The 13,458-nt window shown below is 44.0% G+C and overlaps 1 protein-coding gene across 1 annotated transcript in view; it reads left to right on the forward strand.

The window, feature by feature from the left end:
- Nucleotides 1-431: 431 nt before the first annotated feature.
- The window catches only part of LOC132835983 (glutaryl-CoA dehydrogenase, mitochondrial-like), a 29,972-nt gene continuing 16,945 nt past the window's right edge, over nucleotides 432-13,458 (forward strand). Inside the window, exons 1-3 of the mRNA XM_060855160.1 lie at nucleotides 432-802; nucleotides 11,087-11,125; nucleotides 11,376-11,519. Of these exons, the coding sequence (XP_060711143.1) occupies nucleotides 703-802; nucleotides 11,087-11,125; nucleotides 11,376-11,519 (283 nt within the window). The 5' untranslated portion in view covers nucleotides 432-702. The remainder of the gene's footprint in view (nucleotides 803-11,086; nucleotides 11,126-11,375; nucleotides 11,520-13,458) is intronic.

Here is a 13,458-nt window from a genome sequence, read left to right on the forward strand (position 1 = left end):
GAGATCTGGAACACACAAGGATAGAAACTGTTGGAGAAACTCGTCAGGTGTGGCAGCATCTGTGAAGAGAGAAAACAGAGCGAAAATTTCGAGTTCCAGAAATGCTGCGGGACCGGACGAATTCTTCCAGGGATTTCTGTCTCGTGGCTTGGTGTCAAATTTCGTTTGACAATCCGCCTCCCTGCGGTGAACCTTGGGACTTCCAAACAACAGTTAAGGGAACGAGGCATGCCATCCTTCGAAGAGCCGGTGTCCTGTCCGAAAGAAAAGGTTCAAATTCCCTTCCCCGATCAGCAAGAAAATAATTTTCGGGGATTGATCTCACGCCTTCGTAGCTGACCCTATCCGGGCCTCGCTTTCGCCGTCCTTCTTTGTGTCAGGCGGGGCTGTTTGGAACGTTCGTACAACGATTGGTTACAGGGGTTGCCAGTCAACCCATTGTGACGTCCGCCTCGGTGGAACGCAGTGTAGCGAGTGTTGTGTCAGTTTCAAGTTGTTACACAACCTCCAGGTGATTCCCTTTTCCCTGTCGAGGGGAAGTCTATTCACGGTTTTTTAAACAAAAAACATTCTTTATAACTGTTTTGTACAGTTATTTCTCGGAGGGCTGTGACCTGTGGAGGTGCTTAGAGAGTGGGGGAAATAATCTTGACGATAGCGCTACACTTGACCTGTTCCGGCCGCCTCCTGACAGATCTGAGTATGGCCTTGAGACAAGCGGCTCGGAGCTTCTTGGGCACCGCCAGGCGCACGGCCGTCGTCAGCTCCTTGAGGACACAGGGGACGGCGAAAGCCTTCAAAGGTAGTCGGGCCTTTAATATCACCCATTACCTACACAAAGCGCTGCCTCGCTTAAAGAGACGAGGTCGTTTATTCTTAGTCACTGTTGTGTAACTTTGCTCGTGGTCGGGGACGTTAGAAGGTACTAAGACCTCGACAAGCGTGGAATCATATTTCTCTTTTTATAATCACCCAGATGGTTGCGAGTTGGTGATATGCGGTCATGCCAATGGTCATCCAGAGGCCAGAGGTCACGCACTAGGAATGCAATTCCGATACTTACAGCCCCCGCCATAAAAAGTTAAATACTTAGTTAAATAGTAACAGGAATGTAAAAGCTACGGTGAGAATCGACTGTCATTTAAAAAAAACCCACCTGATTCACTTGAATATGCCATCCTTGCCCAGTTTAGCCTACATGTGGCTCCACAGCAAATGTGGTTGACTCCTAACTGCCTTCTGAAATGGCCGAGCAAGCCAGTCAGTAAATGTTGACCTTGCCAGTGACACCCAGATTAAATAAAACGCTCAGATGTGGCACCAAAGACACACATGTTTTGAAAAGAGGTCATAGAGATGTACAACATGGAAACAGACCCTTCGGTCCATGCCGACCAGATATCCCAACCCAATCTAGTCCCACCTGCCAGCACCCGGCCCATATCCCTCCAAACCCTTCCTATTCATATACCCATCCAAATGCCTCTTAAATGTTGCAATTGTACCAGCCTCCATCACACCCTCTGGCAGCTCATTCCATACACGTACCACCCTCTGCATGAAAAAGTTGCCCCTTAGGTCTCTTTTATATCTTTCCCCTCTCACCCTAAACCTATGCCCTCTAGTTCTGGACTCCCCAACCCCAGGGAAAAGACTTTGCCTATTTATCCTATCCATGCCACTCATAATTTTGTAAACCTCTATAAGGTCACCCCTCAGCCTCCGATGCTCCAGGGAAAACAGCCCCAGCCTGTTCAGCCTCTCCCTGTAGCTCAGATCCTTCAACCCTGGCAACATCCTTGTAAATCTTTTCTGAACCCTTTCAAGTTTTACAACATCTTTTCGATAGGAAGAAGACCAGAATTGCACGCAATATTCCAGCCTAACCAATGTCCTGTACAGCTGTAACATGACCTCCCAATTCCTGTACTCAGTATTCTGACCAATAAAGGAAAGCATACCAAACGCCTTCTTTACTATCCTACCTACCTGCGACTCCACTTTCCACCTGCACTCCAGGGTCTCTGTTCAGCAATACTCCCTAGGACCTTACCATTAAGTGTATAAGTCCTGCTAAGATTTGCTTTCCCAAAATGCAGCACCTCACATTTATCTGAATTAAACTCCATCTGCCACTTCTCAGCCCATTGGCCCATCTGGTCCAGGTCCTGTTGTAATCTGAGCTAACCCTCTTCACTGTCCACCACACCTCCAATTTAGGTGTCATCTGCAAACTTACTAACTGGACCTCTTATGCTCACATCCAAGTGTTGGAAGAGAGAAGCGGGGCTGGTATTTCTGTTCTTGTGCAAACTTCCAATCCCTCTATTGTATCTTTAGGTAAAAGTTTAAAGAGAAGTTGGGGGGGTGTGAAAGTAAGAGCCATTCCCCAGCACTGAATTAAAATCACCCCCTAGATGCTCATTTCAATCTGGGGCTGCTTTAAAATGGCAAAGTAGTTAGGTAGAGATATCGAGAACACTTTAATGGACAAATGACTTCCTTTCCTGTGATAATGATCACTCCATAATGTTTGGCTTGAGAATGTAGGAGCCCCAGTATCTTTCTGGTCGAAGCGGACTTGTAAATATTCAATGAGCAATGATTCCTGATGAAGGGCTTTTGCCCGAAACGTCGATTTTGCTGCACTTTGGATGTTGCCTGAACTGCTGTGCTCTTCTAGCTCCGCTGATCCAGAATGTAAATATTCAATGGCCCACCTCTTCCATTCTGGGGAAGAGATTCTCACACTCCACATCCTCTGAAAGAAAAATATATGCCTATCTCTGCCTTTGAATGGGAGAGGCCTTATTTGTAAATAGTGTCCCTCGTTCTGTTAAAGTACAGATATGCGATGGCCCAGGCAATCCCTTGTGGACTCAACCTATAAACCTCTCTTGGTTCATCATGGAGATGGTACTCTTGGTAGTCTGGAATAAAAAAAAATTCTTACAGACAGTTTAGTTTAATTTTATTGTGGTTCTGTTCGCCGAACTGGAAGTTTTTGCTGCAAACGTTTCGTTCCCTGGCTAGGGAACATCATCAGTGCTATTGGAGCCTTCTGTGAAGCGCTGCTTTGATGTTTCTTCTGGTATTTATAGTGGTTTGTTCTTGCCGCTTCCGGGTGTCAGTTTCAGCTGTAGTAGTTTGTATGTGGGGTCCAGGTCGATGTGTCTGTTTAATTTTAGTCATCCCCTTTATTGACCCATAGCATCACTGTTACAACATAACACTGATACCTGTAAGCTAAACTAACGAGGTCCTAATAACCCAGGAGAATAAGATATGGCTCTTCCTTTGAGTCCTGGCAGGCAACTCTGCTGTACTGTCACAAACAGGCTTCCTTAACACACAAAGTTTACAAAAGCACTGTATAATCTTAACTAGACGGATAGCAGTGAAGGACAATAATTTGGGAGAGAAGTTAACTGATATCGAGTTTCGTTTCGAGGTCAGAATCAAACACAGTTATTAATTTCACAAAGGAACAGCCATGAATGTTATCACTTGGCATCCTGTTTACACAGACTCACTGATGTTCTGGCAAATGTTCTTAATTGCCTTACCCTTCCTGCTTGCCTATTTTCTAGTGTGCAGCAAATGTGTTCTATAATTCAACATTACATTTTAGTCTGAACTTTTAAGGACAAGTTTTAAGGCTATAGACTTGCTCATTCCCTCTTTTTGTCATTTCATGACAACTACATAGCTTATACAAGTATAATTAGTCCATTTAGTCGATTGGTATTCTCAATAAGTCAAGTAGCCCCTCTGGCCAGTCATCTTCCAGAGGAGCAGAGTCTAAAAGACATTAGATTTCAGCATGGAATTACAGGCATGAAGGTACAGGGGTAGACAAGGGTGGATTAACCAGATTTCTCGCTGGCTTAGGTGAAAAGCAATGTACGGTCCATTTCATGCACTAGTGGATGACAATATATATTCCTAGGATGAGACCAAGGATTATCAGTATGTCCCACACCATCCGTTCGCACAGCGACCATAGCCAGCAAGTAACACCCCATCCACATGAATCGGACGATGCTGGGGCAGGTTTCTTCCCTGCATCTTGACCCGTTTTGTTGATAACATCTGTGTCGTCCAAAATGATGATTTCCCAAAAGACAATGTAGGCGTAACATTGCGGGCCAATGACTGAACAAGCGCCTCCTTCTTTAGCAAGGAGGATATCTAGCACTAGCCGGTTCTGAAGCATCATCATCCGGGTCTCCTGTAACCCTTTGTTCACCAGTTTCAAAGCATGGCTGTTGAGTTGGCAAGTTTTTTGACATTATAAACAAGGTCACTTGTCTGATCTAGGGCCATTTCAACACCGCAGCCAGGAATAAGGCTTCCCAGCAACCGGTTTGTTGATGGAAGAAGTTGGGTCAGTCCTGTTTTGTCTTTCCTTTACTTTGTGTTCCGTACTGATTCACAGGTTGGTGGGCGTTCCATTCATCATCTACTTCATGGTGGAGGGTAAAAAGTGGTAGGGTGTATGCTAGGGCATAACGTCCGTTGCAGTCATTGGGTAAATATGGGTGGGCATTGTTTTCGCATCGTCAATGAAGGCTAAAAGGAGTTCCATAGGTGCACTTCTGTGAGTGAATGACGAGTCCACTCAGAGCGAGAGCTGCTTTACTTGCCCCATGTCATGGGGACCAAAAGTTTTTTCAATGCATCATTCTAACAGCAGAACAAAGTTAACGATGAGTCCTTCAGGTTTGTTAGTGCACTTCACACAATGACGTGCTTCTGCTATTGAATGGGTTCTCCATCACAAATAAGGGATTGCATAAGTGAGTGAGTCCTATTTATACACTGTACATCAGAATGATACAGTGAGCAGATAACACATGATTCAGGGATTTAGTTTGAATAAAGAAACCATTAGTAACAGGAGGATGGGGAGTGCATAGTATTTTTGGTCTTTCTTCATCTTTTCAGCTTGTCTTGTTAATTACAGTAGCTACTGAATACAGGAAACATGTTAAAGGTATTTCTGTCAGTGGCGGGAGGTTGGCTAGGAGAGGATTCCGTCGAGAAGGTGTGGGTGATAAGTCTCATGGCAATAGGTGCCTTAGGGTTTGGTGATTTCAGTACTATGTGCTCAATACTGCGATCTGTACGGTTCATTTTGAGAGAGGAACAAACAAACGTTTCAAAGTAACAGTCTTTCGTTGAAGGAGTGGATGAGGTTATGGAATTGTGCCATCTCATGATGACTAGCATGGAAATGTTGCGAGGATGACAATAAGGTCACGAATGATGTTTGGATACACAATGTGAGTAGTTTGAGTTTCAGCTGGGCAGCTGCATTCATGACTTCCAATGGTATTAGTACAGGTTTCAGTTATACAGTTACATTGGAGTTTTAGCCGGTCTGAGATATCACAGAAGAGTTGGTTACATCTGGGCGCATGTATTTGGGTTAGGTTTTCATTGGGTGCCTGTATCAGTACTGACACTAAGATTGTGAGGGGTATACAAACTTACAATGTCTTTTGTAGACCGATGTTGAACGTCCTTCTACTTTTACTGCTGTTTCAGTTGTCAGAAGAACTTGATAACGACCTGTCCAGCAGGGGCCAAATTTTTCACGATTGAAGTCTTTCAATAGTACAGAGTCACCAGAACAACGGGATTTTGTCTCAGGATAAAGGGTCCACCATTTACGATGGAAATGAGAAATTTCTTCACGTCATAGAGATGTACAGCATGGAAACAGACCCTTCAGTCTTTAAACATTGGAGCTCTTCCTTCTTCCTTCCCTGGTTCTCAGTAGGCTTCTTTGACCTGTTGATGATAAGACTGCAATGCTTTGGTCAGCTTAATCAGTACCTGTGCATCTCTTCTGCCATGACGTGCACATCAACAGGGTGCAGACCAGGGAGTCCTCAGGGGCTGTCCCTATCTCGGTTCAGCCGTCGAGAAACCCGTCTTTCTGTGTCATGGTTCTCATATTAAAAAAGGCAATGGGAGTACTTGCAGCCAATTAAGGCCCGTTTCTTCGACCAACTTGCTTAGCTGACCTTTTAGGGTACCGTTGGCTCTTTCTACAATTCCCGTTGCTCGGAGATGGTTGGCACAATGGAATTTTTTATTCATATTCAAACTCTCACAGAGTGACTTGTTTAGCTCTGCACAGAAATGGGGGCCATTATCAGAAGAGACCGTTACTGGTATTCCAAATCTGGGTGCGATTTCACGTAGTAGAATTTTACAAGTAGTTGTTGCTGTGCAGTCAGTACAGGGATAAGCTTCAATCCATTTACTAAATACATCGATTATCACTCAACAATACTTATAATAATGACATCTAGATAACTTGATAAAATCTAACTGGATAGTATTAAGAGGAGCACTTGGAATGGAGTTGCATCTGTAGGACATTATACTCCTTTATCTGTGATTATGCTTTTCACATATTAAGCAATTTGCAGCTGCTTGTTTTGCCTTTTCTTGCAGGTGGGGATTCCACCAAGTTTGGAGAATTCCGTCCACTCTTCCTTCCTTACCTACACTTGTGTGTATGAACATAATTAACTAGAATAGGCAGAAGTTAGACAGGCAGACATGTCTGTCCTACTGGCGTAACCCAAAGCTTGTAACTATTTACATACATCCTCTGAAAGAAAAATATATGTCTATCTCTGCCTCTGAATGGGAGTGCTCTTATTTGTAAATAGTGCCCCCGTTCTGTTTCTTCTCTCAAGAAGAAACCTCCATTGTGGTGACAATGGCAAGTCACTTAATTTGGAACTCAGAAACTAGAAATGTGTGTTTTTAAACTGTAAATGTGAGTATCACTTAAAAAAAAAAGATACCTTTGTCACCACTTTTCGCCTTGCATGAGACCCTCTGTCAGTCAGTAAGATTATGGCTGATCATTGTCCCCAAGGCTATGTTTCCAGCTGATCTTTTCACTCCTTTAAAGTCCAAAAATGTAACAATCCCGATCTTGAACTTAACAACTGAGATCTCGGGTAGAGAACTTCAAAGCTCAGGATATCTGGTCGGCATGGACAAATTGGACTGAAGGGTCTGTTTCCATCTGTACATCTCTATGATGCTAAGAAATTTCTCATTTCCATCGTAAATGGTGGACCCTTTATTCTGAGACAAAGTCCTGTTGTTCTGAACTCTCCAGACATAATCAACGTTTTAGTTACAATCCCTCTTTATTGTGTGTTATTAAATGTAGGATGAATCAATGAGTTGATGAGTCAATTTTTTTTAAAAAAATGAATCAATCTTTTGCGTTGCATGCTGGAGTACAGAATAAAAAAAGAAGAGGTGACACTGAACCAGTGGCAGAGTCTGCCTCCTGGGGGCAATTTTGAAAACACCATTGTTGATATGAAAACAATACAAGAGGCACAGTGTTGGTTCAGTCGGATGATTCAGGAAGTGAGGTACAAAGGAGTTAGGCACAAAAACTGAAATTGTTGGAGAAACTCAACAGGTCAGGCAGCATCTGTGGTGAGGATGCAGAGTGAACGGTTCGAGTCCAGTGACCCTTCAGACTTTTCCCTTTTTTCATAGAAACTCAAAAGTTGCAAAGTGACCTGATAGAAGTCTTCCAGTTTACAGTTGATGGGCCCAATGGCCGACTTCTGCTCCAACATCTTATGACACTGTAAATGAAAAGAAATTGTTGTCTCGACCCTTCTGAGAAAGCAAATTAGGAAAGGGGAAGTGAAAAATGGTTTTCTCGAATGAGGAACTTGCAGCCGCAAACCATTATTGGAACAGCAATCCATATGCTATTCCAGGGAAACTACCTAGTTTCCGTTAGGGGAATATGCAGTTTTTATTTGAGCAAACTGGATTAGACGAGGTGGGTCATTTGAAAACAGATACAAGTAGAAGTATGATGGACTGCGTTGTAACACCGCTGTTCAACATTGGTGATATTTTTCCAAATGCCACACAGCCTGTGTCATGGCCTCTTTTAGCTCAGACCGCTTTGTGCCGTTATTAAATTCAGGTTGCCCAGATTTACCCTCGTACATGGTGCGAACAGATCAAGGAGTCTTGGGTTTGGGTTTGAATTCAGGCCCCAGTAATGGAAGTCTGATATCTAATCTATGAGCACCAGCTAATTTTACCCAATAGGGAAGAATTTCTAATTCTCAGTCTGACTTAAATGCCAGTTTAATAGCTAATGTGTGTGTGAGTCAACCACTTAAAAGTGACTCTTTGCTGGGATACTGCAGTATCATCTCCTGGAATGGAAGCAGCAATTTAAAAAAAAGAAGTCAGCAATTCTACTTTGACATTTATTTTTGCTGTAGAGTCACTGGGTCAGTCTACAGTAAAATCCGTGTTGTGAATGAGTAATCCAACTGCCTAAACATTTATTGAAACTTACCTTGGCCTGTAGATTTGTTCTCGTATGACATGGAGATTTTAACATTTCACCCCCTTGACAGGAACAGCTTAACAGCACAGAACAAAACCTGTCACATCCACGTTGGTCAAAAGTGACCACCTGTTCTAGTCCCGTTTTTCAGCATTTGGTCCATAGCGTTGGCATCGCAAATACATCGCAATGTTATGAGGATTTCTGCATCTACCACCCTGACAGGCAGCGGGTTCCAGTTTCCCACAACTCTCTGGGTGGGACAAAAAAAAAAGTTTCTTCCTGCCCCTTACCTTAACGCTATGTCCTCTGGTCATTCTTCCCTCCATCAAGGGAAAACAGTTTCTTCCTGTCCACCCAATCTATGCCTCTTTTAATTTTATACACCCCACCATTTGATTGGGTAGTGGTTGGATTGATTTGATTTATCATTGTTAGCATTGCTGTCTCAGGTCCCAGGTTCTATTCCAGCCTTGGGCGACTGTCTGTGTGGAGTTTGTACATTCTCCCCATGTCTGCATGGGTTTCCTCCCGCAGTCCAAAGATGTGCAGGGCAGGTGAATTGGCCGTGCTAAATTGCCCACCGTGTTAGGTGCATTAGTCAAGGGGAAATGGGTCTAGGGGATGGATAACTCTTCGGAAGGTCGGTGTGGATTTGTTGGGCCGAAGGGCCTGTTTCCACACTGTAGGGAATCTGATCTCTTTGTCACATGTCCTGAGATACTACATGTACTGTAGTGAAAAGTATTACAATTAAAAACCAAAAGAACTGCAGGATGCTGTAAATCAGAAACAAAAACAGAAGTTGCTGGAAAAGCTCAGCAAGTCTGGCAGCATCTATGAAGGGAAATCAGAGTTTAACGTTTCGGGTCCACTGACCCTTCCTCAACAGTTTCTGAGGAAGGGTCACCGGGCCCAAAACATTAACTCAGGTTTCTCTTCACAGATGCTGCCAGACCTGCTGAGCTTTCCCAGTGAAAAGTATTGTTTTGCATGCTATCCAGACAAATACCTTACAGAAGTACATCAGGGTAATAGGACAGAATGCAGAATATAGTGTTCCAGCTACAGAGAAGGTATAGAGAAAGATCGAGAGGTGATCTAGTTGTGATCTTTACAATGAAATTTGATTTAAATATTGTTTGTTCACTCAGTGCCATCACCAGTAACCTCTCAGAACCACAGAAATCTGGTGCATTCATCAGGTTTGATAATTCTTTTGAAATCTCTTAAATGGCTCTTAACACTTGATGCCTCGAAAGGATATGGGGATCAGGTTATTAATTCTTCACTATTAGCCAGAACCTACAATTCTGATTGCCAGCTCAAAGAGAGTCCAATTCGTTAGATGCGCACGTTAATTACAATTATCCATTTTCACTCTCCCCTTCCCAGACTTTCCCTGAGAATGGCTCCCTGTGTCCACTGAGTTTTACAAACTCCATCCAACATATTGAGGACATTTGATTTTGCATACAGAGGAAGCACGATTATTGGAAGGACGCGGGTGGAGAGTATTTCCCTCGGATAATCGAGGTTCCTCTGTATTAAGATGTTGAGGCTGGTGCAGTTCTGATTTTGAAGTTCATCTTTTGGCCTTTAAAACTGAAGGAAGTAGTCTGCCTCTCAAAAGGTGCAGACATTGCCAGTGTAAACTGCAATTTAAGCTGTAGTCACGTAGCAAGAACATTGTGCTGCTGGTACTGAGGTCAGTGGAATTGTCAGTTGTGAACTGTAACAACTCAGGAACAGATTGAGATTTCTTTTTAACTTTTTTTTGCCCGATGGTTTCAACAGCAGCAGAACGTAAAGCTCTTCCTTACTAAGAAGACCCAGTTCAGTTGTATCCAATAACTAAATAACAACACGGTGGCACACTGGTTAGCACTGCTGCCTCACAGCACCAGGGACCCGGGTTCAATTCCCGACTCAGGCGACTGACTGTGTGGAGTTTGCACATTCTCCCCGTGTCTGCGTGGGTTTCCTCCGGGTGCTCCGGTTTCCTCCCACAGTCCAAAGATGTGCAGGTTAGGTGAATTGGCCATGGGAAATTGCCCATAGTGTTAGGTAAAGGGGTAAATGTAGGGGAATGGGTGGGTTGTGCTTCGGCGGGTCAGTGTGGACTTGTTGGGCCGAAGGGCCTGTTTCCACACTGTAAGTAATCTAATCTAATCTAAAACTGTGCGTGTTTTTTTTTGGAGCAAAGTTACAGTGAGTAAGATTACACCTATTCTTTGTACCTACTTGAGGGACCAAGCTGGGGGTTTTCTATCCAAAGAAATGGCATGAGAACCTGCAATTAGATTCATCTGGATTCTCCGACGTTAGTCAGTGAAAATTCTGGAATGCATACCCTAAGGGCACCGTGGGTCTATCTACACCCAGTGGTTCAAGAAGGAAGCCCATCACCACCTTCCAGAAGGGGATTAGGGAGAGGAAATAAACATCGCCCTCGCCACTGCACCCAATGAAAAATAGATGCCATTTCTGGGTTATGATCATGTTTGATCACCCGGTCGGTTCTACAAAATGTCTAACTTCTCAAAGGACATAGATTGGCCTTTGGCTACACCTCCATTGCTTAAACATGGAGTTTATTTTTTTACCAGGAAGCGACGTCAATGATACGGCTTATATAAAGGTTAAGAATTCATAATGGTACAGGAGTCCACAACCGTTCAGAACTCGCTACTGAAATTACCTCTTTGTCCCACTTTACAGAGAAAGATGAAAAGGTGGAAGAGCAGAAAATGACCAAATGTAAGTTGAGATTTGCAGTTCATTGCACTGATGTTACTTTGTGCACGTTACACTTTAGTACTTCTTCTGCATTGTATTCAGAGCAATGGTGTGCTCCCAATTAACTTTGAGCAGTGCATTTCGTGGTTAAGAAACCGCAGATAGTAGGAGTTAACCAGAAATTGACACAGCCTGCGTTAATGTCAAACTCGGTCACAAGGTTTGTTTGGGTATTTCTTTTTTAAAATTTGTCTTTTTTTCTCCCCCACAGTGCCTAAGGTCCAGTTTGACTGGCGTGATCCTCTGAACCTGGAAAGTCAGCTGACTGAAGAAGAAATTCTCATTCGAGACACTTTCCGCCAGTATTGCCAATCAAAGCTGATGCCAAGGATTCTTCTGGCAAACCGAAACGAAGGTATGGAGTTTGACCTGAGGCTGCTGATTGGTTTGCACTCGATTCTTCCGTTTGGTGTCATGAGTCCCCAAGGCATTCCCCCTCGTTGTGGGATTTCAATGTTTAACAATCCCACTCCCAGAGCCTCAGCAGTTTGGTCTATCATTCTTTCCTGTTTAAAGACCAGTCCCAACCCACCACCTTCACCACAGGCAGAGGAAGGAAACGTAGACACCTAGAAAGGAGGAGCAGCGGTAGGAGACTGTAACGACTGCAAATGCTGGGAGTCAGAGTCAATAGATGTGGAGCTGGAAAAACACAGCCGCTCAGACAGCATCCGAGGAGTCGGACAGTCAACGTTTCGACTGAGGAGGGCATTTTGACCCAAAACATAAGATTTTCCTGCTCTCCGGATGCTGTCTGGCCTGCTGCGCCACAGAAACAGGAGTAGACCTTAGAGGTTTGTGTAAAGATTTTTAGATCGGGTGCTGGTTGCCGTGGGTGTGGGTATGTTCTCTGAGCTGGGAAGTTGATTTACAGACATTTTGTCTCCTGTCTCGGTGACATCCTCAGTGCTTTGGAGCTTCCTGTGAAGCGCTGCTGTGCTGTGTCTTCTGGAAGTAATTTGGTTCCATTCCTGCTGCTTTTGGTAGCCCATTCCAGATATTGTTTGTAGAGGCCAGTATATTGGGACCAGGTCAATGTGTTTGTTAATGGAATCTGTGGATGAGTGCCACGCCTCTAGAAAGTCCCTGGCTGTCCTTTGTTTAGCATGTCCGATGATTGTTGGGTTGTCTGAGTCGAATTTGTGGTCCTAGTCATATGTGTGTACGGCTACCAGGGACAGCTGGTCATGGCGTTTAGTGGCTAGTTGGTGTTTGTGGATGCAGATTACGAGTTGTCTGCCTGTTTGTCCGATATAGGGTTTCATACAGTCTTTGCATGGAATCCTGTAACTTGCACATGATGGGTCTTTTGTTCTGGTGCGGAGTTGCTGAGCGTGACTGTCATGAATCCCAGTGGTCAGAGAAGTCTGGCTGTTAGTTCCGAGATGTTTTCCGAAGAGTAGGCCATTCGACCCTTCGAGCCTGCTGCACCAGTCAATGTGGTCGTGGCTGATCATCCAACTCTGTCCCCTGTTCCCGCTTTCTCCCCCAAACCCTTTTGGTCCCTTTAGCCCTAAGAACTACAGCTTGAAACGTTCCGTGTTTTGGCCTCGAGGGCAGGTACCTCAGCCCAACCAGGGATTGAACCCTGTGCTGTTGGCACTAATCTGTCCAACAAGACTACCTGACTGAGAAAATCTCACTCAGCAAGGAGTCTGAGGAATCCTGTGGTTGTAATGTGTGCGTTGTAGGCTGGAGTTATGGATTTTCAATGGGGGAGGTTCCAATTTCCTTCCACCTCAAGACTGACCAGGATACTCTCCCACTTTTACTGCCTGCCAATGAGGTACTTTGGAAGGATTTACAGATCGGACTGATTTGGCCGTGTTATGAATGCATCTTCTTTGGCCTAACAAGTCCTGGAATGGGATTCAAACCCATTCATACAGGAATGATACAGTCATGTGACCAACATTGTTTAAATGCAAGTAGTTAATTAAACAAAGCTTTTTTTTTACTGAAATAAAACATAACCAAAGCTCACTGTAGGAACTTAGTCAGGCAAAAATTGCATTAAGAAGGAAATATCAATACCATTGGCTAAACCAGAGGTTTGTTTTACCTATTTAAGCTGGAGAACGCAAAGTGGAGAAATGATATTTAAAGATGGAATTCCATAGGGTAGAGCCGAGCTTGGGCAACTGAAGGGATGGCCTCTGTTGGCAGAGCACTGTAATTGGGCATGGGGAAGCCAGGCTCTGTGTTTGTAGGGAGGTCGCACAAAGGGAGTTGAGAGACAATATTTGGATTTGGATACAAAGGCAGTACCTATAGCCAAAACTCTGATTCCCAAC

This window comes from Hemiscyllium ocellatum, chromosome 45 (assembly GCF_020745735.1).
Source record: "Hemiscyllium ocellatum isolate sHemOce1 chromosome 45, sHemOce1.pat.X.cur, whole genome shotgun sequence".
NCBI lineage: Eukaryota > Metazoa > Chordata > Chondrichthyes > Orectolobiformes > Hemiscylliidae > Hemiscyllium > Hemiscyllium ocellatum.